Source organism: Meriones unguiculatus, chromosome 12 (genome assembly GCF_030254825.1).
Source record: "Meriones unguiculatus strain TT.TT164.6M chromosome 12, Bangor_MerUng_6.1, whole genome shotgun sequence".
Taxonomy (NCBI): domain Eukaryota; kingdom Metazoa; phylum Chordata; class Mammalia; order Rodentia; family Muridae; genus Meriones; species Meriones unguiculatus.
This window is the reverse complement of record NC_083360.1, coordinates 73,704,961-73,729,504: the sequence shown is the minus strand read 5'-3', so window position 1 is coordinate 73,729,504 and position 24,544 is coordinate 73,704,961. Positions and strand designations below refer to the sequence as shown.

Sequence of the window (24,544 nt, the reverse complement as noted above, 5' to 3'; positions counted from 1 at the left end):
GGTGGAATGGGCCGGTGTGCCGCACATTACAAAACACTTAGCTACAAGAAGCCAAGGAGCTGGAAAGGAAAAGTGTGCAGTGGCTGTGTGGCTGAACCCTCCCAAAGCAATCCGACATCCTGTTGCAGGACAGCACTGCCACGGAGGGAAAGTCAGCTCCAGATGAAAGTGAACTTGAGAACTTTTCTATTTCTGTAAATCTTTCTTCCCCAAGTCCCCTGCCCTGGCCCCATCCCTCTGCCTCACTCCACTTCCTAGTTACAGCAATTAAAAAGGAGGATGTGTCCTAACGGAATGCTTCTTTGTTTGAAACTTCCTTACCACCGTTTATTGTCACTATCGCCATGTGGCTGTTGTGCCAGTGGCATCCTCTACAGATGGTGAATTCTCTGTACTTCTGGATGCTAGCGGGAGACCTCGCTATTAAAATTAGCTGTCAAATTTAAAGATGCAAATTCAAATGAATTCCTAGTTGGCAGCCCACTCCCAGGACTCTCTCCCAGAGAAATAAATGCGTCAGTAGATAGGGACATAAAAGGGAGTATGTTATAGCAGAATCTATAGTGTCATAATGAAATCAAAATGACCCCTAGCGCTCAGAGAAGCAATGACTATCAGGTCCCAGAACACTGTGTGACTATGAAGTCTTAACTTTCTTCCAAGAACCAGTTATTTCTCCCAGGCAATTTCAGAAAGAAAAAAATGGACTATTTTTAACTAGTAGGTTTTGAAAGCCTTTGTTTATATATAAGTAGTATAAAATACACCTACAAAAAATTGATTTCTCTAGAGGGAAAGTGGATGAAAACATGCTGGGCTCTATTCCCGTGCGTTGCCATTTGAACGGGGCTTAAACAGGCTTAACAAGAAACAAGCAAACAAACAAACTTTTTTTAATAAAAGGTTTAATTGCCAAACTATATAATAATTCACCAGAAAGAATGATGGAAGCGGGGCATGTGGCATAGCTCAGTAATAACCTTTGCCTGTGCGAACCCCGACGGGATAAGCAACCCCACACCCAAAACAGCAGGAAATAAACCAGTTGAGGAAAAGTATTGCTCACTGTAATGATAATAACTTAAACGTCAATCAGAGTTTAAATCTAGGGGGCTGGAGAGATGGCTCAGGGGTTAAGAATGGGTGTTGTTCTTCTAGAAGACGCAAATTAAGTTCTTAACACCAGTGGCGAGTGGCTCATGACTGCCTGTGTAACTCCAGTTCTAGGGGATCTGATGTGCTCTTCTGGCCTCTGAGGTGAGCAGGCAAACATGTGTTCACACTCCCACACACAGATACACGCGCATTTAAAATCTTTAAAAAAAATAAAGTAGACATATTTTATTGTGTAACACTTGGTGCTACGTTATATAATAACTTTCATCTCAAAATATGAACTGGGACATCAAACACCATGCCACTGACTCGGTATATTAACTCACTCTTCAGATTAGAGGGAGGTGTTAGTCCCCTATCTTACAGGTGCCGAAACTGAGAACTAGAGAAGATTGTTGGGAGCAGTTTACCCAGCTCGCAAGCGGCACGGGCACTGAGGAACAACAGACGTTATTGATCCCAGAATCTAGGCTTTTCTTGCTTTGTCTTTTGATGGGAGGTCTCCTGAAGCTAGCCCGGCCTGTTCTTGAACTAGCTATGTAGCTGGTATGAGCTGTGATCCTGTTGCCACTACCTCAAATGTGCTGGGGTTCCACGCCTGGACACCACACCCAGATTTAGGCTCTTAACTATTCTGCTATACAGTCACATTCCTTCAAAACCTGAAACAGCATTGTGGTGGCCACAGTCTTCCCTCCTAACATAAAACTTGGTTCTGGAGCTTATACGACATATGGTATATTACATCATGAAGACTTTTGTGGGAACTGGTGCTCATCTGGATTTGATCACTCTTAAAGTTCAAGTCTTGATTAACCAACCTGGGACTTAAGTTTATTAATTCAAAATCTTATGGCATTAAGATAAGTAATCATTACTGGGATAGGGGTGTGGCTCGGTGGTACTGTATTCGTCACATGCTCTGGGGCCCTGGGTTCAGTCTCCAGCCTTGAAATAAAGGCCAGTCACTTAGCCAACTAATATCTGTTCTTGTTTGTCACCATGTGCAAGGTAGTATGGGAATTACGCAGAATAGATGAGTTTCCTATTGTATACCAATATATACATGCTACATTGAATTTTGGTATGCGAACGTGTGTGTTTGTGTGTGTCTGTGTGTTTGTGATGTGTCAATGCAGGTGTGCAGGTGCCACAGTGAATGTATGTAGGTAAGAAGACAACTTTTGGTTCTCTCCTCCAACCCTGTTGACGCAAGGTCTCTCTTACTGCTACTGGCCCCTGCATACTCCAAATTTACTGTGCTTCAGGCCAGTTCTGTCTCCACCTCCCCTCTCGCTGCAGATGTATGCTGGGTTTACAGATATTTGCAATAATGCATCTGGTTTTCACACGGGGATCCAAACCCCGGTCCTCAGGCAACCCGTTAAGCCATCCTCCTAGTCCCTAAGGTGTGTTCTTAGATAACCCCTTTAAAACCATGAAGCTAAAAAGATAGGGGATTGGTGAGGGCCTAGGAGAAGTTAGGGAAAGGGAAGAAATACTATCAAACGTATTGTATGAAAAACATTAGAAATTCAGTCAATTAAAAAAAACCTTTTGAGCAAAACATTGGATGGCAAATGCAACCTGACTGAAAGATAATGGAACAGATTGAGAGAAGATATTTTCAACAAATAACATATAAGATCAGGATATAAAGCTGTAATAAGAAAGGGCTGGAGGCATGGCTCATTAGTTAAGAGAACTAGGTGCTCTTCCAGAGGACCTTGGTTCAGTTCACAGCACCCAAATGGCAGCCCACACCTGTCTGTAAGTTACAAGGGGTTCTAACACCCTCACACAGACACACATGCACGCAAAACACTAATGAACATTAAATAAAAATAAATTATAAAAAAATGTGAAAATAAAACCTCTGAAATAAAAAGAAATGTAGTTTAAAAAAAAAAAAGTGGGCAACACATAGAGGAACAGATAATTCCAGAAGGAGAAGCAATATCCAGCCCTGATACAAGACAGTGCTGGACCTCAGCAGTCAACCAAGAGCCAGTTTAAGACGCTCTTTTTTGTTTGTTGTTGTTTGTTTTTTTAAGTTTGAAAATGCCAAGTTCAGCACGACCTCCTTGGCGAGAATACATTGAGAGGCCACATTCCCTTAGAGCTCCCCAATCTAAAAAGGTGTGCATGAATGCGTGAGAAGCACCAGAGCATTCGATGGGGGTAAATATGGAGCAACTGAGATGCCAATTGGCATCTTAAAAGAGTCACCTGTTGGTCGTTTGTACAGTGAGAAACAACACAGCAAATCAAATCGGTACCTAAAACAAGCTAGCTTTCAGTGAAGTAGTATCCAATGGGGGAAAAGAAAAAAAACACCACAAAGACAAAACAATTCTATATTTTGTCAATATGTATACATATTATTGGAAAAAACTTGAAAATACCAAATTTAAGGAAATTATTATATTGCTGACTTTGAGACTGGGGAGGGAAACACACCTTACTTTTAATGTCTGCTTTTTTTTTTTTAAGACTATCTCATAATGTAGCCCAGAATAGTCTTGAACGTGCAATTCTCCTGTCCTTGCCTCTCAAATGCTAGCTAACGGTGTGCACCAGAATGTCTTACTGTTGTCATATTTACATTGCCGCTTATATATGTGAAGACAAAATATCCACAACTTGCTAACCCTGGGTAATGAGAACACTGTTGTTTGTTGTAACATTCTTTGTGTTTACTGAACTTTGAATGTTTTCCAAGACACGTAAAAGTATTACTGTAAGTGCTCTTAAACAATGGTAGGTAGGAAGAGGTCCATTAAAAGACCATTCAAAACATAGCAGTGTATTGCATTTAGAGTATCATAATGGAAATGGACTACTTAGGAGATGATTTGGAGATAAAGCTTTGAAACTGCTCATATGTCTCTGGATTTCAGTTCAGATTGGCACCACTCCTGGCTTGTTTCTTATTGGAGCTGGAGCTTCCGAACAGTCCGTCATTTGCCTAAAACCATGGCTAAGATGAAGTTTCCTGTATAGTTCCATCAAATGACACTTGAAAACAGTTACATAGAGCAGCTTACCAATCACTCCAGACATAAAGAGAAGGGCGTGGTCCCTTACGTTCTAGAGAAGCCCTCTACTGCCAACCATTGCTCAGTAGGCTTCTGCTATGTTTTTAGTTGACAGTGGCATAAACAGCAACTAGTGTAAGATTCAGAGAGTCATACATTCATTACCCTCTGGGTCTGGACCGCATGTGGGGAGATCGCTGCTTTGCTTTTCCAGCTTTGAAAGGCTGAGCTCAGCTCCTTGAAATTATGTCACTCCAATGCCTCTGCCTTTGTTTTTCGCAACTCCAAGCTTCTTGCCTCTATTTTAAGAGGATGTCTGTGACTCATTCAATCTATCCGGATAACACAAAAGAATCTGGCCATCTCAAGATCTTTAATGAATTTTGAACAATCTCAGTTTAAAAGGGTAACGTATTTGCGGCCTTCAGGGCCAGGGTGTGGACAGTTTTGGCAGCACACAAAGCTGTATTCTCCTGCCCACAGCCTTTTAAGAATATTCCTTGAACTGAGCTCCACACCAGTTACTTCAAAGTAAAAAGGTTTTGTTGTTAGTTGTTGTTTTCTTTTTTTCTTTAAGTATAGGCATGAGGTGGAGGTACACCTATCAAAATTGAAAATTTCTGTCTTAGCCTAGAATACTCAATATCTCTTGATATTTGTTTTTTTTTTAATCAACTGTTTTAAAGAGTTAAAATATAAACTATCAAGTTGTCAAGAGTGGGTCTTAACCCCAGGCTTCAACTTCCAAGCATACTGAACCCTTCTTGGCAGTGAGATGCAAATGTGTGTGGTACTTCAAAGTAGCCTACCTGGTAAGGCAGGCGCTTAGCCATAGCCAAGAATATTGTCTTTATTCTTAACGTTTTTAAAGCCTCCTTTTTGGAATTGTCTTTAAAGACAGTTTGCCAGACACACAGGAAAACCCAGCTCATTATTTTAAGGTCATAAGGCGCTCTGCCTACTCTGTCTTCTTCCCCTCTCTATTGTTTTAATCCACTTAGCTTCATCCCCACTCCTTCCTCTGCTGAGATTAGTGCCAGAGATCTGGGAGGTTCAGAGGAAGACCTGGAGAGCCAGAGCTTGGCTGAGAAGGGGGCAGGGAGAGCTGCACACAGCTCCTGGGGTAGCAAATTCTACTAGACACAAAACACACACATTAACTTTACTTGTGTATGCCAGCTCATCTCATGTACTACGAAAGGACATTCTATTCTACAATTTTTTGAATGTCAAGAACTATTAAATAATGGTAAATAACAAATACCATTACTATTTACAGTTACAAGTTATGGAATCAGCCTAGCTGTCAACAGATGAAAGTGTGGTATATATACACAATAGAATTTCATTTGGTAGAATAAAATGTTATTTACAGGAAAATGAATGAAACTGGGGACCATCATGTTAAGTGAGAGAGCCAAACTCAGGAAAACAAAACGGCATGTTTTCTCTCATATGTGGAATCTACCTTTATATATACATATATGTGTGTGTGTGTGTTTAGCTTATATGTGTCATGAAAATAGAAAGGAAAATATTTGGGGAAAGAAAGTAGAAAAGCCAGAGAAGGGTGATGTGAAGAAAAGGTATGATATATCTGTTTGAAAATGTCTGAATGAAACCCATCTATTTGTTCAATAAAACAAGTGCTATAAAATAAGTATATGATGAGAAAGTTTACTGGTTATTTACACAGCTAAGTGAAAATAATATTTATAATGACATTCTATGAAATATGAGTACAACACAAGGAGATTGTGTTTGTAAATATTGGATTTGTCAAATGTAAACACAATCATAAATCATATTATAGTTTTAATTACTAAATTTATATAGTATTTTTCAAAATCTTTTAAAGGTCTCATTTAGAATAATAAAGAGTATTTCTTATATGCGTGTTCTTCTTGGATAAATTAAGGTTGCTTGCTCCTCAATAAAATATGTCCATATATGGAGAGTGATGAAAGGAAGCACAAAAAAGTTCTCTTTAGATTGTAATCTCACATAGGAAAAGGGTTTTCCTCCTTATAGGACAGACTTCCTCTACAAAACACAACTGCCATTCAGCTTCCTCTATTGGCTCATCCTCTTGCTATTGAAATGAAAGACTAAATTCTAAGGCCAGCCTTCCAAAACATAGCTACCATCCATGTGGCCACTGAACATTTAAATACTCCTAGTCTAGAAAAAAAAAATGTGCTTTAAGCATTAAACATATATGATCTCAAAAAACTTAGGATAAAACACCCCAAATACATTTCATCAGTAAATTCCCGTTAGCCACATGTTGAAATATTTAGATAGAATGAGTTATGTATATTTTGAAAAGTACTCTCACTACTTCTTTCTGCTCCAAGAGTGTATGTCCTGGGAGGTACGTAATGTCACGTTTTGGTCCCATCTGCCCTCAGTTCTTGTTCTGCTGGGTGGTGCTGCTGCTGTGTAAAATCATTAGGGAAATTATTACTTCCTGGAGGAACAGATGGCTCAGCCTCCAAACAAATGTGCTGCAATGAGTTGTGGTCTATGTATTCGTGAACACACATGCAACTAGGAACCATGACTCTCTGAAACAGTCATGGCTCCCATTTTCCCAACAGAATATCCATGACAATTATGGAAACTGTGAAGGTGCTCAAAAATCTATGGCCAAACTAAGAGGTAACATCCTAATTTTCACAGTATTTCTTACTGTGTGTGCATGAGTGCTCTGTGTTTTGTGTATGCAGGTACATAGATGTGAGTGGGTGCATGGGTACGTGTGAGTGTGCGAAGGCCACATGTCAACCCCAGGTGTCCCTTGAGAGTTGTTTATCTTGCTTTTCTGTGACAAGGCCTCTCCTTGGGATTGGAGCTCTCTAATTAGGAAGTTCTGGCTGGTCCAGGGATTCTCTTGTCTTTGCTTCTCCAGGCTAGGGTGCCTATCCGTGTCTCTCTTTTTATGTTGGTCCTGGGGATCGAACTCAAGTCCCCACACTATCCGTACTTTACCAAATGAGCTACCTCTCCAGTGCCTCTTAGAGAAGGAACAGTCATTGTAAAAGTTTTTCCAGGAACAACAAAGTTATAGATACTGAAAAAATGGCTGGTAAATGTAAGCTCAAATGATTAATCGCACTGTGTTACTGACTATAGAAAAAGACAAGAGCCGGGCATGTCTGGCATATGTCTATAATCCTAGCACCTGGAAGCCTAGGTTTAGAGGGAGACTGCAATGAGTTACAGGCCAGGCTAGGCTGCACAGTCAACTCTAGGCCAACCTGGGCAACACAGCCTTGTCAAAAAAAAAAAAAATAGTAAGTGGGGTGGGAGAACAAAAAGATGGGAGGGAGAAAGGAAAGAAAGAATAAAATGAAGGCCAGGAGGGAGGGAGAAAAACAAGAAAGGATAGAATAAACTGCTACAACTGTCAAAATAATAGAAAAACACTACTAAAACTCTCACCCACTCAAGCACCACACACAGAAAGACCTCTCACAGTTATTTCTTTTGCTGTGGTGAAAGTCCATGGCTGAAGCAACCCACAAGAGTAAGTGCTTAACTTGCCTTGCCTTTTTAGAGAGTCAGCGTCCATGACAGTAAAGGAACATCCAAGTGCTTACACATTGATCCCCAGCCACAAGGCAGAGAGAGCCACTGGAAATGGCATGAGGTTTTGACCCCTCCTGCAACAAGGCTGTACCTCCTGATCCTGTCTAAACAGTTCTAACAACTGGGGAGCAAGCATTTAAGCAGATGAGCCTCTGGGGACCATTTTCATTCAAATCACCACAAAGGGAAAGTTGGCTTCCCCCTGTCCCTCCATCCAGCTATACATACATCCTGCCAGCCAGCCAGCCAGCCATATGTTCCAGAGGAACAATTGGGCCCCTTTTTGGAACCAATTTCCAAGCATCTATTGCAATAGCAGTGGTGACAGGGAACCGTTTAGACATTTCTGTTTCCAAACGGAATCTGAGGATATTTAAAGTGCTCCTAAAACATCCCTGGGACAGTTTTTGCCCCACCCACCCCCATAGGTAACAGATGAACATCCAACAGTAGAAACAGGGCTGCCTCTGGCTCTGTGGCCTGCCTCTGGATCCTTTCCCCCTACGTGGACAGCCTTGTCTAGCCTCAGTAGAAGAAAGTGGGGCCAGTCCTACTTGATATCCCAAGGCAGGATGATGCCCATGAGAGGTCTCCCCTTCTCTGAGAAGGGAGGGGAAAAGGGTGAGGAAAAGGGAGGCCAGAGAGAGGGACTGGGAGGAGACGAGGGAGAGGAACTTTCTACCAGGATGTAAAGTTAATTAATTAATTAGTTAATTAAAGATTTAAAAATACTTATTTCAGTAAAAATAAATAAAGCGCTCTTGAGCAATTTTATCTAACAGTTTTCAAGCCTGTTCTTTAAAAAAAAAAGGATAATAAGCTCTTATGTTAACTCTCTTTTCTCCATTAATCCAAGACTTTTAACCCAGACTTAAATATTGGTCCCTTTATTCTTACTGGGTTTTTTGTTTGTTTGTTGTTGTTGCTGTTTTCAAATCGAGACCTAATTCACACATTTAAAGTGTGAATTAAAGTTTAAAATTCCTGAGCTCGGCCAGCTTCACCGCGCTCAACACTAGCACCTGTTGATCACTCAAAGCAAACACTGTGCCCTTACTACCCCTGCCACTCTCTTCTTTCCCCTCCCAAGAGCACGCTGCTCTGCTCTGCTCTGCACATTCATCTATTCTGGATAATTGTATCCACTAGGAGATGATTGTCATGGTTTGTCCATACATTGTAGTATGCACTTGTATTGGTTAAAAAGATCAACTTTCAATGATCTACGATGACCCAGGAGACTAGCTCCTAGGAACATCTGTGGAGGCCTTTCTGGGTTAACTGGGGTAGAAAGACTGATCCTAATGTGGTTAGCACCACTGTGATGTTCTGGATGGTACTGGAAGGGTAAGGCAGGCTGAGCAGCACCATGCATTCTTTCTGCTTGCCATGGATGCAGTATGAGCAGCTGCCTCAAGCTCCTGGTGCCATGCCTTCTCCACCACTCTGCAATGTACCCGTGGGCCAGAGCAAACTCGTATTTCCTTTAATTGTTTCTGGGTGGGTTTGGTTGCCATGGAGGCCAGACCATAGGAAAGAAGCTTTCAGTCAGATCCAGCTCCAATCAACCCAGGCTTATATACTAAGCACATAATGACTTCAGCAATACGGACCCACCCTCAACCACTGAGAGGCAACCAAGGGCTACATCAACTATATTGTTTGGGAAGTCACTTGGACTATCCTGATGAACCATTCAAAAGGAGTTTTCTTGTTTTCAGTGCTGGAATTTTTGTTAGTCTACGGTTTTTATGGGAAACATTGTCAGCTCAACTGGTTTAATTTCCTGTAAGATGTATATGTGTGTGTGTGTGTGTGTGTGTATAAAATGTGTGTAAATATATACATGTATATAGATACATATGTATGTGTGTATATATACATACATATGCATACATATATATGCATAAAATACATGTGTATGCAGATGCACACATATTGTATAAAATTTTAGATAAATATAAAATATAATTTCTTGAGACTTTATCAAACCACTTAGGTGTTATCTGTTCACCTTCTCTCCTGTCTGCAATGATTTTCCTCCCTCCTCCCCAATTGCAGCCCCTCCCTGGTTTTCTATTTTCCACTGCAGATCACCTGTACCCTACTAGTCTCTTCTCACCCCAGCCCACTCCACACACATGTGCATGTCCACAGGCACGCCCAGACACAAACAAGCACACCTATGGTTCTTTTGTACTATCCAGACTTCTGTGGCTACTCCATGCTGTCTACCCAAACCTGAGGGCTTGGAGCTAGGAACTTCCGATGAGAACATGCAGTGCTTGTCTTTCTGGATCTAGGTCATGTCCCTCAATATAATCTTTTCGAGATCTATCCATTTACCTGCAAATTTCATTTTCATTTACAAGTATATTATGTATATGTACCATGTTTCATTATCCATCAGTCCACTGAAGGACATATAGGGTGTTTCATTCCCTAGCTATTGTCAATAGAGTGAACATTGTTGAGCGAGTATCTGTGGAGTAGGATGTAAGGTCCTTTGTGCGTATACTAGGGAGTGTATAGTTGGGTCAAATTGTAGACTTAATTTTAATTTTTTGAGGATTCTCTATACTGACTTCCAGATGACATATTATACATAAGTGATCACAAAAAATTCTATCAGAAAACTTCTAGAAAAAAAAATTAGCCACTTCAGTAGCAGGGTACAAAGTCAACTTAGAAAAAACAGTAGCCTTTCTATAAACCAACAAGAAACACACAGACACAGACATCCTGAACACACTTCCATTTACAATAGCATCAAAGACGATAAAATATCTTAAAATAAACCTAACCAAAATATTAAAGATCTCTACAATGAAAAATTCAAGCTTCTGAAAGATACTAGAAAATGGAAAGACAGCGTATAGTGGTAGCACTAATATTGTGGGAATGATTATCCTGCTAAAAGCAATTTACAGATTCAATGTAATCCCAATCAAAATATCCATGACATTCTTCACAGAAGTAAAAATAAGTAAGTAAATAAATAAATAATCATAAAATTCATATGGAATCAGACAAGAATCCAGTTAGCCAAAGAAAGTCTGATCAAAAAGAATATTTGCAGATGTAGCCCAGGGCAGTTCAGAGTCCAATTGGGTTACATAGTAATGTGAAGAGGGACTGCCTCTGACATAATCTGATTGGCCTGCTCTTTGATCACCTCCTTCTGTGGGGGAGCAGCCTTACCAGGCCATAGTAGAGGACAATGCAGCCACTTTTGATGTGAACTGACAGACTAAGATCAGAAAGGAGAGGAGAACCTCCCCTATTAGTGGACTTGGGGAGTGGCATGCAAGCAGAGGGAGGAGGAAGGATGGGATTGGGAGGGGAGGAGGGAGGGGCTTATGGGGGGATGCAAAATGAATAAAGTGTAATTGATGAAAAATTAAAAAAAAATAAAGTTGTACTACAAAGTTATAACAATAAAAAAATCATGAAAAAAAAAAAGAATATTTGAGGGATTGAACCTCCAGACTTCAAACTGTAATATACAACTTTAGCAATCAAAACAATATGGCAATAGCCAAACTTTGGGCAGAGTGCAGGGAATCTTATGAAAGAAGGTGGAGATGAAAGACCTGGAGGGGACAGGAGCTCCACAAGGAAAGCAACAGAACCAAAAAAACTGAGCACAGGGGTCTTTTCTAAGACTGATATTCCAACCCAGGACCATGAATGGAGATAACCTAGAACCTCTGTACAGATGTAGCCCGTGGCAGCTCAGTATCCAAGTGGGTTCCCTAGTGAGGGGAACAGGGGCTGTCTCTGACATGAACTCTGTGGCTGGTTCTTTGATCACCTCCCCTTTAAGGGAAAGCAGCCTTACCAGGCCATAGAGGAAGACAATGCAGCCAGTCCTGATGAGACCTGGTAAGCTAGGGTCAGATGGAAGGGGAAGAGAACCTCCTCTATCAGTGGACTTGGGGAGGGGCATGGGAAGAGAAGAGAGAGGGAGGGTGGGATTGGGAGGGGGTGAGGAAGGGGGATACAGCCAGGATGGATACAAAGTGAACACATTGTAATTAAATAAATAAACAAATAAATAAATAAAATGTTTAAAAAAACAGACCAACAGACCAATGGATAAAATAGATCCCCAAACATAAATAGTGGTAACTACAGCCATTTGATATTTGACAAAGAGGCAACAAAAACATACACTGGAAAAAAGAAAGTATCTTCAACAAATGGTGCTAAGAAAACTGGATGCCCATATACAGAAAAAAAAAAAAAATGAAGTTATACCTGTTCTTTTGACTCTGTCATAAAAATTAGATCCAGGTGAATCAAAGACCTCAGCTTAAAACCCAAAACACTAAAACTGCTAGAAGAAAACAAAGGCAGTATCCTCTAAGATATAAGCATGGGAAAGGACTTTCCAAAAGGAGTCCATCTGCCCAGAAATTAAAGCCAATAATTGACAACTGCAATCTCATAAAACCAAAACCTCTCAGTACTGCTAAGGAAACAAACAATTGAGTGGAAAAGAAATTCACAGGATGGGAGAGCCTCTTTGCCAGCTGTACATCTGACAGATAATTAATACTCGGATTATACAAACAACTAAGAAAAAAGTCAAGGAAGCAAATGACCCAATTTAAAAATGGGCAATGAATCTAAACTGATGTACTCAATAAAAGAAATAAAAATAGCTAAGCAATACCTTAAAAAGTAGTCATTGTCATTAGCAATTAGGAAATGCAAATCAACTTAAAGATTTCATGTTACTTCAGTTAGAATGGCTAAGATCAATGAAACACTTGACAATAAAAGCTGTCGAGGTTGTGGGGGAAAGCCCTGAGTTTTTGAGGCAAGGTCTCACTATGAACTCTCAATCCTGCCTTATCTTCCCAAGCACTGGGATTACAGATGTGTTTACAGAACTTTCAAACTCTTCTCCAAAGCAGCCCCAGGCCCTTTCCTTTAAAGCAGTATATACTAATTATACAAGGGTGTCAGTGTGACGTATCATATATGCAATATGTACCTTGATTATATTCACCGCCTCAGTACTTTCTCTTGCATCTCCTTCAGGCTCTTTTAACTGGGTTTTTTCCCAATGAATTACCTCACCTCCAAGTGAGTTTAGTACAGTAAGCATTCACTGTGAGCTTATGGGCCAAGTGATGTCCTAACAGGGAGGAAGAGAAGATATGCGATCTGTCTGTACAAAGCCTGCCATGGTGAAAGACTCCAAAGTTTAACAGATATGAGTGAGAAGGTGGTGCTACTCCCTGCTACCCACTTTAAGGAGATAAGCAGCAGTCCCAAGTGGTGGTATGCACCTGCAATCCTACCGCTAAGGGAAGGCAGGACTGTGAGCAAGCCCACAGGCACTTTTGAGGGAAAAGTCGGCGGGACTCCTACAGCTACACCAGAGCTCTCTCTGACCTAACTATTTCTGGTAGGAAAGGGAGCAGAGCTGATGAATGGCTTCAAGGGTAAAGGGCCGCAGGAGGTACCACTAAATTCGGTTTTTTTGATGACCACAGTGAGTGAAGGGCAGGGGCCTAAATGATGCCATAAAGGCAGTGGTTCCAATGCATTCCAGGGATCCAGGATTTAGCCATCCATCTACTGTTGGCATTTTTGTCATTTCCTCCCAAGGGATTTTTTTTCCCCTCTGTGGGCTACATGGGAAATTGGAGTAGCTGGAAAAGCAAATTTCTTTTCCTTCCCTTAACCATTTCCCCTAATCCTGAGACATAAAGTCCCTGCTTTGTTCTTGGAGGGGAATACAGAGTAAGAATGAAGGGGATGAATGGAGATGGGGATGGTCAATCACTAACAGCCTGTTCACCTCTAGTAAACCAAGAACAGGCTGCTTAAAAAAACAAAACAAAACAAAAAAACTAAAGATTGATAAAAGTGTTTTTTCTAAAGAATTGTATTTTCCTTTGATAAAGATTTAGGATTGAGTTTCTGGATGCTACCAAACATTTTCCTCTTCAGGTCATGTCAGGCTGTACTTCCTCTAATACAGTGAGGTTATCTGCTGAGTGTGATAACAGAAAATGAGGCACTTCGGTAAGGTTAGCTAGCTCAGCTATTGTTTCCTAATATTAAATGGCCAGCTGAGTAATAGCTTCTTCACCTCTGCCAACAGTTGTAACTGATTACGTCTGTCTTTCTTCCCTGGCATAGTCATGTTGTTATGGTGTGAAGCTAGTTTTTGTTTTGTTTTGTTTGTTTTCTTGTCAACACAAGGAGCAGTGATTTGGAAAGAATCAACAGAAAAAATGTTGCCATAGATTTGCCTATAGGCAAGTCTGTAGTGCATTTTCTTGATTAATAATAATGTATGAGTGGCCCCCATTCCCTGGGATTGTGTCACCCCCTAAGAAGGGGGACCTGGATGGTATTAGAAAGCAAAGTGAACAAGCCACAGTGAGGAAGCCAATAAGTAGCAGTCTTCTACAGCCTCCAATTCCATTTCTGCCTCCAGGTTTGTGCCCTGATTTCCCTGAGAGATGGACAACATATTGCAAGAAAATCTCTCTAAGCTGTTACTATGGTAACAGCATAGTAAGTAGGAGAAAATTGATACCAGGAATGGAATATTGCTGTGACAGACCTGATCATGTGTTTTTAGGAAAAGTGTGATGGCATTTGAACTTTTTATTGAAAAAGCCATTGAGCGCTCAGAGCTAGATTGGCTGTTCTATGGGAGTTTGGAAGATAATACTAAAGAGCAGTGCAGACAATGAAGACTTGGCTCATGAAGTTTCATAGGGAAGTTGGAGAATCCCTTAAAGATTCTACTGGGGCTCTCTGGTATTTTGAACTAAGAATCTGTGGTTCTGCTCAGCTGGGACTGAAGAATCAGCTGTGATTAACAAGAGACCACAACCATTAAAAATGAAACCTTTCTTTGCTGGGACAGTTGATGTTGCTTAGTTAGGACTGAAGAATCAACAATCAATAAATGGAACCTCATGAAACTGAAAAGCTTCTGTAAAGCAAAGGACACTGCCATCAGAACAAAATGACAGCCTACAGACTTGGAAAGGATCTTCACTAACCCTATCTGACAGAAGGCTAATATTCAAATATAAAGAACTCATGAAGTTAAAAAGCAACAAATCAAGTTATCCAATTAAAAAATGGGGTACAGAGCTAAACAGAAAATTCTCAATAGAGGAATATCAAATGACAAAGAAACACTTAAAGAAATGTTCAACGTACTTAGTTATCCGGGAAATGCAAATCAAAATGACCCTGAGATTTCACCTTACACCCATCAGAATGGCTAAGATCAAAAACTCAAGTGACAGCACATGCTAGAGAGGATGTGGAGAAAGGGGAACCCTCCTCCACTGCTGGTGGGAATGTAAACTTGTACAACCACTTTGGAAATCAATCTGGCACCTTCTCAGACAATTAAGAATAATGCTACCTCAAGATCCAATTATACCACTCCTAGGCATATATCCAAAATGTGCCCAACTATACAACAAGGACATTTGCTCAACCATGTTTGTAGCAGCTTTATTTGTAGTAGTAGCCAAAATCTGGAAACAACCCAGATGTCCCTCACTGTTGACAGATGAAAACACCAAAAAGTCAAAGATTAAAAATGTCAATTTTACCAAACAGGAAAAATAAAACCTTAATGATTAAAGGTAAATTTTACTAAGATTGTAATGGTTTGAAAAGCTTGGGTAAAAAAGGTCGAGAACACTTAGAAATAGAAGACACCATGAAAAAAGTAAAGCTTCTGAATTATCTAGAAAGAACTGCTGGTTAGCAGATTAGAGTTGGAGCTGGAAAGATAGCTCAGCTGTTGAGAACACTTACTGCTCCTACAGACCGCCTGTGTTCAGTTTCTAGCATCCACATCAATGGTCCCAACCATTCAGAATTACATTTCCTGGTAACCCAATACCCTCTTTGGCTTATCCAGGTACTGCATGCACAGAGGGGACACATACACATTCAGTCAAAACTCATACACATAAAATAAAAAAAATACATCTTTTAAAAAAACAAAAAGATTATCTGTTCTCTTGCATTATGCTCACACCTGTGGCTGTTGCTATGTAAAAAAAAAAAACAACAACAATTCTCAATTGCAGATCTTTTCTTTAACTCTCCAAGGAGTGTTTTCTTGTGGAATTAAATCTGCTATCAATTTCCAATGGAAAACTCCACACTCCCATGGTAAAAGAAATGCATAATCACTACACTTTTGATGGCTAGAACAGAGACTTAGGAACCCCACTGTAAAGAACAAAAACCTGTCCTAAAGAACTTAAGAAACTGGTATACAAAATCTGATGTACATTTCTTGAATAACAAATCTCATGTGACCAAGGCTCTATGAAAGCAAGCATGCTAGAGACATAGCTTTGAGAAATGCTATTTGTATACATATTTATTCATCAGATTTATGGCTCTTAATAATCAAGAAGAAAAGGACTTATCTATGGCTCAGTATTCCCAAACTTCTCTGACAAATCGTTTGGTGATACATATTGCTGAAGAACACATTTTATGATCCACCTTAATAAGGTTGTCTGGGATCTACAGCTAAATTATTAGTAATCTATAGCAATGGTGCTCAACCTCTGATTTACAAGCCCTTTCACCAGAGTCATATATCAAATATTTACATTACAATTCACAACAGTAGCAAAATAACAGTTATGAAGTAGTAATGAAAATAATGTTATGGTTGGGTATCCCCTCAACATGAGGAATTATATTAAAGCATTGTAGCATTAGCAAGGTTAAGAACCACTGACCTAGAGTAAACCATGCTCACATAGGATCATCCTTCTACACTTACACGAACTAATTCATAGTGCTTAGTGTGACACACACATGTAATTTCAGCTACTTGGAGGACCATGATGTCAAGGCCAGCCTGGGCAAGACACTGTCTCAATCAAAAAAATTAACTAGTTGGGAAGTAAAATGGGTTTAGCAGGAAAGTAGGTGGGTGAATATGATTCTAATACAATTATGCACATGTACAAAAATGTCATAATGAAACCTAATCTGTATAATTATTATTATATAATTAATATATTTATATAATACTAACAAAAACCTGAAACAACTAATAGTGAAAAGTAGAAAAAGGAGGGTTTTAAAATGTCTCCATATTGGAAAGAGAAAAGAAAAAGGAGCCCAGATACCCCCAAAGCCATTCTGTGATACTGACATGAAGATTCGGTTTCAACAGAGGGCAAGGAATGTACATAATCAATTAGTTCTGGTCAAAAAGTGGTTGTCCCATCATTGAGCAAGCGCTGACTGGACTCTATAGTCTGTTCTCCCAGTGGTCTGTTAAGCTGTCAGTTTAAAGTTTTTTACTGTGAGACAAGTTTCTCCTCTGACAAGTACCAGTTCCAGCCTCTCTCCTCCTCCAGGATGAGATTTCTGAGATTTTTAATCCTCTAAAGTCCTTTGTTTCCAGTCTGACTGGCAAAGATAGGTATTAAGTGTTTCAAATTTTTTTTTAGTATTATTATTACAATTATTCACTTTGTAGCCCTACTATAGGCTCCTCTCTCATCTCCTCCCAATCCCACCCTCCCTTTCTCTTCCCTTCTTATGTCCCTCCCCTAGTCCACTGATAGGGGAGGACCTCCTCCCGTCCTATCTGACCCTAGCCTATCAGTTCTCAGCAGGGCTGGCTATATCATCTTCCTTTGTAGCCTGGCAAGGCTGCACACACACACACACACACCAGGGAGAGGTGATCAAAGAGCAGGCCACTGAGTTCTTATTCGAGACATCCCCTTACTAGGAAACCCACTTGGAAACTTAGCAACAGATGGGATTCATCTGAGCAGAAGGTCTAGATCCTCTCCATGCATGGTCTTTTGTTGGAGTATTGGTCTCTGCAGGGCCCCTTGGCCAAGGTTTTTTTGGTTCTCTTCGTCTCCTTGTGGAGCTCCTGTCCCCTCCAGGTCTTTCTATCTCCCCCTTCTTCCATGAGGTTCCCTGCACTCTGTCCAAAGTTTGGCTATGAGTCTCAGCATCTACTTCAGTACCCTGCTATGTAGAGTCTTTCAGATACCCTCCTGTGGAAGGCTCCTGTCCTCTTCCCTGTCTTCTCCTACTTTCAATATCTATTTTGAAATTTTTTACAAAAAATAACTATTTTGCCCTTCTAAAGAAGGATTAAGCCTCTTCCCTAGGTCCTCCTTTCTTTAAGACTATAGATTTTAGTATGTTTATTCTATATTATATGGTTAATATCAACTTATAAGTAAGTATATACCATGTGTGTTTTTCTGATTCTGGGTTACATCACTCAGGATGATATTTTCTAGTTTCATCAATTTGCCTGCAAATTTCATGATTTCCTTGTTTTTTATTGCTGTGTAGTTTTCCATTAGGTAAACATACCACAATTTCTGTATCCATTCTTCAGTTGAGGGACATAGCAGTGGTTACTATAGATAAACACAATCACAGGAAAATGAAATAACAGCTTTTTATAATAAACATTTTACTGAATTATTTAACAATGCAAGATATCTCTCCTTCAAGGAGGTTATGAAACCATGGAATTCAGAAACCTTGGGTCTAACTCTTCAAAGGGATGCCAATTTCCTTTTAGCATACTTGAGGGTGCTTCTAGATGCAGTCAACTCAGGCTCAGCTTCTGCTGGCATTATGTAGAGCATCCATGATGGTTTTATTGTACTCTGAAATCTGCTTCATCACATTCTTAATAACTGGCTGGTAATCACTCTCTTGACTCTTGGTTGCTATGACTAATTAGAATGAGTTAAGGAGGAACAATGTCAGTAAAAACAGTAACCTGTGACTCAGAAAGGAACTAAAGCAGACTGGGTATTTGTCACAGTGACTGTAGACAGTACAGAAAAAGTACAGTTAGAAAAAATTTAAGATATAACCTTATTTTAACAAAGCATGAATTGAAACAAAAAGGCCAAATAAAACTTGTTTCAAAAATTTCACTTGCAGCCAAGCATGGTGGCACACACCTGTAATCCCAGCACTCTGGGAGGCAGAGGCAGGAGCATCACTGTGAGTTCAAGGCCAGCTCAGTGAGTCCAGGATAGCTAAGGTTACACAGAGAAAACCTGTCTCAAAACAAAACAAAACAAAACATTCATTTGCAGTGTAAACATTTGATTTTCAATGTCAGGTTGCTCAACCTAATTCTACTCTCAGAACAATCTAACATTTAGAAAAACTATTCAATATCATACAGCATTTCAACAAAGTATCTAGGCTTCACTGTTTCAGAGACACATAGATTTATGTTGCATAAAACTAGAATCCTGTACATCTAAACACCCTGTGAATAACACAGTCATCCTTTTAAGCTGAGTTATTCTAATAATATAAAGAGAGTACCTATGGTGTCCTATCTGGAGTAAGCTGAGGTGGGTGATGCCACTGAGATAAAGTTCAGCAACAACCCCAAAAGAGAGTCTATGATACCACTGAGTCAGGATCTTGTTCTGAGGACAGATGATCTTAAATAAGTCAAAAGGAACAAACAGGAAACAAATTCTGCACAGATGTTATAATTCTACAATGAATGCCCTCAGTATCTGCTGCCTCTTAGATAGAGTGACATAAAAGATGAGATATAAGTATGATCTTGATAGGAATAAGATGCAGTTGAATCCCATTCAACACAAATAAATAAAGGAGTTCAAATTTCTTATGAGCTTGACTGGTTACCACTCTCTGTTGTCCAGACAGCCAAGTTTTAGCAATATAAACAACTAATACCTATAATTATATCTAAACTCTTTCAGCGACTCTGAGTAGAAACTGTTTTATAGATGATAAAATTCAGGCTTAAACAGATCAAAAGAATGTTCTAAAGACAGTAGCTGTCCAGCAACAGAATCAACATTCAAAATTTGATCATCCAAGTCTATAATGTATACCTTTAACCACTATGCCATGGATGACTTTATATTCCACTTTGGGTAACTCTCAAAATCAGTTTTCTAATAAATATTCCAAGAAAACACTAACTACTGAAGAGCAAAAAATGATGCTAGTCTTTGTGATCCCACAGAATTAGCTCAGAGTTTTGTACATATTAAACATTTGGTAAGGACGTGTTAAGCCAGTTTAAAGGATACACTCTTTCATCACAAAATTATTTTGCTCGAGGTGCTGCCACTTCCTCTCCAAATTCGTAAGCTAGAAACACAACAAGTGAATGTTAGCTGACTCTCACATTCAAAATCATTACACATCCCTTTGAGAGAGTATGAAAAAAAAAACCTCAATTTTAAATATTTTTAAACTTTATTTATTAAATCATTTATTACAGTTTATTCACTTCATATCCCAGCTGTAGCCCCCCCTCATCCCCTCCCAATCTCACCCTCTCTCCCTCCCTGTTCTCCTCCCATGCCCCTCCGACAGACCACTGATAGGGGAGGTCCTCCTCCACTTCCCAATTCCTTGCATTCTAAATAAAGTGAAGGTCACCAGAGAAGAAACTTAGGTTAGGTCAAACAACAGCATATACATTTAGAACAATGTTAAATTCTTTAAAAGGTTTTACTACATTTATTTTAATTATAATATTTATTATGTCAATGAAGAGCCAAACTAAAAGTCAAATTTATAACTTTTCCTAAAATGACTTAAAAAAGAAAAATGGGAAATGATGGGAATCTCTCCCTGAATTCTGGAAGTCTAATAGCACAGAGGTAATATATACTCTAACTCTGTCAAAGGTTCAGCCATATAGGAAAAACTTCTTTATTTCCAGTGTGAAGTTTCCTGTCTTGTTTCACAGGCTACGATAAGAGCAGAGCTGCAGTTTGAAGATTGTAAGAGAGTCTGTAAAAAGCTGGCATTGTTACAATAATTTTTGCATCAACAGGAAACTAATGTGGATATTATATTGATGGTTGCTTCCTCAGAAGACAATTTCACTGTTATAGAATTAAACTGTTTTTCTGATTTAATTAACCTTGTACCTCTGGGTTATTATGGTTTTTCTTTTTTAAGATACACGTAGTTTTCCCTAAGCAAAGGAGGGTCTGAAAAATGAAATACTAAAATAATATTCTCCCTGGCTATATCAAAGATGCAATGAACATGTAAAATAATATGGTAATTGAAGAATTAAGAAAAATGTTTCTCACTTAAAGAAATGCTCAACCTCATTAGCCATTAGGAAAATGCAAATCAAAACGACCCTAAGATTTCACCTTACACCCATCAGAATGGCTAAGATCAAAAACTCAAGAGATAACACATGCTGGAGAGGTTGTGGAGAAAGGGGAACCCTCCTCCACTGCTGGTGGGAATGTAAACTTGTACAACCACTCTGGAAATCAATCTGGCGCTTTCTCAGACAACTAGGAATAGCGCTTCCTCAAGATCCAGCTATACCACTCCTAAGCATATACCCAAAAGAGTCTCAAGTACACAATAAGGACATTTGCTCAACCATGTTTGTAGCAGCTTTATTTGTAATAGCCAGAAGCTGGAAACAGACCAGATGCCCCTCAGTGGAGGAATGGATGCAGAAATTGTGGTATATCTATACAATGGAATATTACTTAGCAATAAAAAACAAGGAAATCATGAAATTTGCAGGTAAGTGGTGGGATCTGGAAAAGATCATCCTGAGTGAGCTATCCCAGAAGCAGAAAGATGCACATGGTATACTCATATAGACATATAATATAGAATAAACCTACTAAAATCTGTACACCTAAAGAAACTAATCAAGAGGGATTAGTTTCTTTTCCTCTTGCTAAAATGCTCAATTCCTATCCAGAAAGGCAAAGAGGATGGACATCAGAAGAAGGTGAAGAGAGGGAACAAGTCAGGAGCCTGACACAGAAGACCTCTGAAAGGCTCTGCCCTGCAGACTATCAATGCAGATGCTAAGACTTATGGGCAACCTTTGGGCAGAGTGCAGGGAATCTTAGGAAAGAAGTGGGAAACAGTTAGATCTGGAGAGGACAGGAATTCCACAAGGAGAGCAACAGAACCAAAAAAATCTGCGCACAGGGGTCTTTCCTGAGACTGGTACTCCAACCAAGTACTATGCATGGAGATAACCTAAGACCCCTGCACAAATGTAGCCCATGGAAGTTCAGTATCCAAGTGGGTTCAATTGTAATAGGAACAGGGACTGTTTCTGACATGAACTGATTGGCCTACTCTTTAATTACCTCCCCCTGAGGGGGAAGCAGCATTGCTAGGCCACAGAAGAAGACAATGCAGCCACTCCTGATGAGACCTAATTGACTAGGATCAGAAGGAAGGAAAAGAAGTCCTCCCCTATCAGTGGCCTTGGGGAGGGGCATGCATGCAGAGGGTGGAGGAAGGGAGGGATTGGGATGAGAGGAGGGAGGGAACCACAGGGGGGATACAAAGTGAATAAAGTGTAATTAATAAGGAACCCCCCGCCTCTTCCTCCCCCCCCCCAAAAAAAAAGAAAAAGAAAAGGAACTGCTGCTTTTCCAGGAACATCATTTCAGTAATGTCCCTACAAAATTCAGTCCTTAACATACTAGCAAAAACAATTTTTTAGGTGGTCAGGTCTAAACAAGTATTTTATTTTAGAGGAGTTAAATTTCTTCTTGATGGAGGGAGAGGACAATATGAAAAGATGTTTTGAGTTTTCCTACATCACAAAGCATTGTATGTGAAGGTGGCTAAATATGTCAGCATCAGAGAAACCCTTCTGGGAAACATGATGGGCCTTCCAAGTCAAGGAGACTAAGAGCTCCAGGAGCACACCAGATCTTTTCTTTGGTGGTGACACTCCCGAGTCTGTCCACGCAATTTCCCTTCTTCTTTAAGTATAACTTTGACAATAAGATTTTAGTATTACTTTGAGGTAGTATGGAACACAATGCCTCTTGGGGAAGTGTTCTTGATTCACTCATGCTAGAGACAGGTTACGCAGTAAAATGAGACGACAGGAAGAAATGTGTGTGGAGATCAACTAGGATATGATACAGATTTATACCAGTGTTTCAAACTGAAGGTTGGAATCATTTCACAGTTTCTTAATTTAACTCAGATAAAGTGAAGTAAGAGGACATGATTTTTATTAAAATTTAATTTCAACTATATTCCATGGCCAGTTTGATAAAATGCATTTCATTTTAAAAGAAAAATCTCAGATATCACAAGATTAGGTTAAGCTTTTCTGTAACTTGTTAAGTATGTTAATAAACTCACTAAATACTGAAAAAAAGAAAAATGTTTCTTATTCTAATGTAAAAATTAATTTCAGGGCACACATATCTATCCTATTGCTTCCTGCCGAGAGATAAATTTGGATATCAGGATGGAATCACAGTTAACTGTGTGACATATATGGTCCTTGAATGAAGACTTACTAAATCAGATCTCTCTGTCACAGTAAATCCTGAAAGTTAGGATGGCCCTTAAGGAAGCAGCCAGCACATTTTGGCAATAAATCTTTAAAAACCTTTTGCAAAGTCAAGTACCAGACATGTTCCTTTTTGTTCTCATATGTCAACAGACCTACCTCTTAAGTGCTTACAAATGATATACAAATCACACGTCAAATGTCAAATCCCTTTCACATTATAATCCTCACTACTGACTTGCCTTGACACTTACCATAAGGTAAATGCCAAATTTAAAAATCTTGTTTTCTCTCTACAGTTTATTCAAATAATAGCATATGAAATTATTTATAGATATAAAAACACTTTTAAGAAAACAGTTATAAGATATAGAGACACACATTTGACTTAGTTAGCCAAAACTAACAAAATATAAAAATATAGAGATATTTAAATTTTAATTTAAAAGTGTTGCTTATGTTATGATCTCTGGAAAAAACACAACTAAACAATGTTGCTTGCCCAGTGCCTTACATCATCTGTGTAGTGAAAGAGGAATGCCAACAGCTAAAAAAGAAGAGAGAGGGAAAAAAAGGCAGTCTTTTTCCCTATGAACCACTACAGACAATGTAATGCAGTCACAAAGCTTTTCTCATACTTTTCTCTAGCACTCATTCCTACTCAGAAAGTTTTTACATGTCAATTAAACGTCTATCTTTAGGTTTTTATATTATGAAGTAGAGACAGAGTGACAAGTAAATGACATACATAAATTAGTAATTTCTAACTTTTAATAGTTAACTGCAAACTCTATTGGTAAAAATGTAAAGTGTCTTTTTAAAACAGTACATCCATACAGTGCAAGCGCTGAGAGAAACATTTAAAAGATGGTAGATTTTTAAGAAAATGTTTAAAAACTGTTTTTAATTAAATTATTTCATTTTTATAAAAATATGATGCAATGAATAGCTGCAAAGAGGAAAGTGTCTTCAAGCCTATATATACCAATGTATTAGAAATGCTCATTTCTGGGTAGGAGGGAATAATATGACCTGATTTTGGTTTATGCACCTTGACCATACTACTATGTAAATCATGGAATTTCATGCATTTAGAATTTTAAGTTACAGCCTAATTAGACATGACCATAAGCAATCCTTTCCTGACTGTACCTACTCAATTTGAGTACAACATTCAGTAAAAAAAAAAAAAATAATACAACATACATGGTCAATTTGATAATTATAATTACCAGAAGCAAACTAGTAACATGGCTCTATAGGCAAAGTAAACTATATGGACAGTGTACCCACTGAACTCCCATAATCTATAAGACCTCAAGCACTGTTCAGATATGTACCAAGGATAAGGGATATGGAAAAGTTAGTGTAGTTATGTGTCTATAAAGATATAAATCAAGAGCTTCAAAAGCAGGACTGTTCTTCATAATGTTGTTAGAACAGTTTAAGATTAGAAATTACTTAA

General features: G+C 39.1%; 1 protein-coding gene across 2 annotated transcripts in view; it reads right to left on the bottom strand.

The window, feature by feature from the left end:
- Positions 1–18,064: 18,064 nt before the first annotated feature.
- Positions 18,065–24,544, bottom strand: part of Ift74 (intraflagellar transport 74) — a 92,340-nt gene continuing 85,860 nt past the window's right edge. For both annotated transcript variants that reach the window (XM_060365871.1, XM_060365872.1), the window contains 2 exons: positions 19,847–19,907; positions 18,065–18,490 (listed from right to left, as the gene is read on the bottom strand). In XM_060365871.1, coding sequence (XP_060221854.1) covers positions 18,372–18,490; positions 19,847–19,907 — 180 coding nt within the window. In that variant the 3' untranslated portion in view covers positions 18,065–18,371. The remainder of the gene's footprint in view (positions 18,491–19,846; positions 19,908–24,544) is intronic.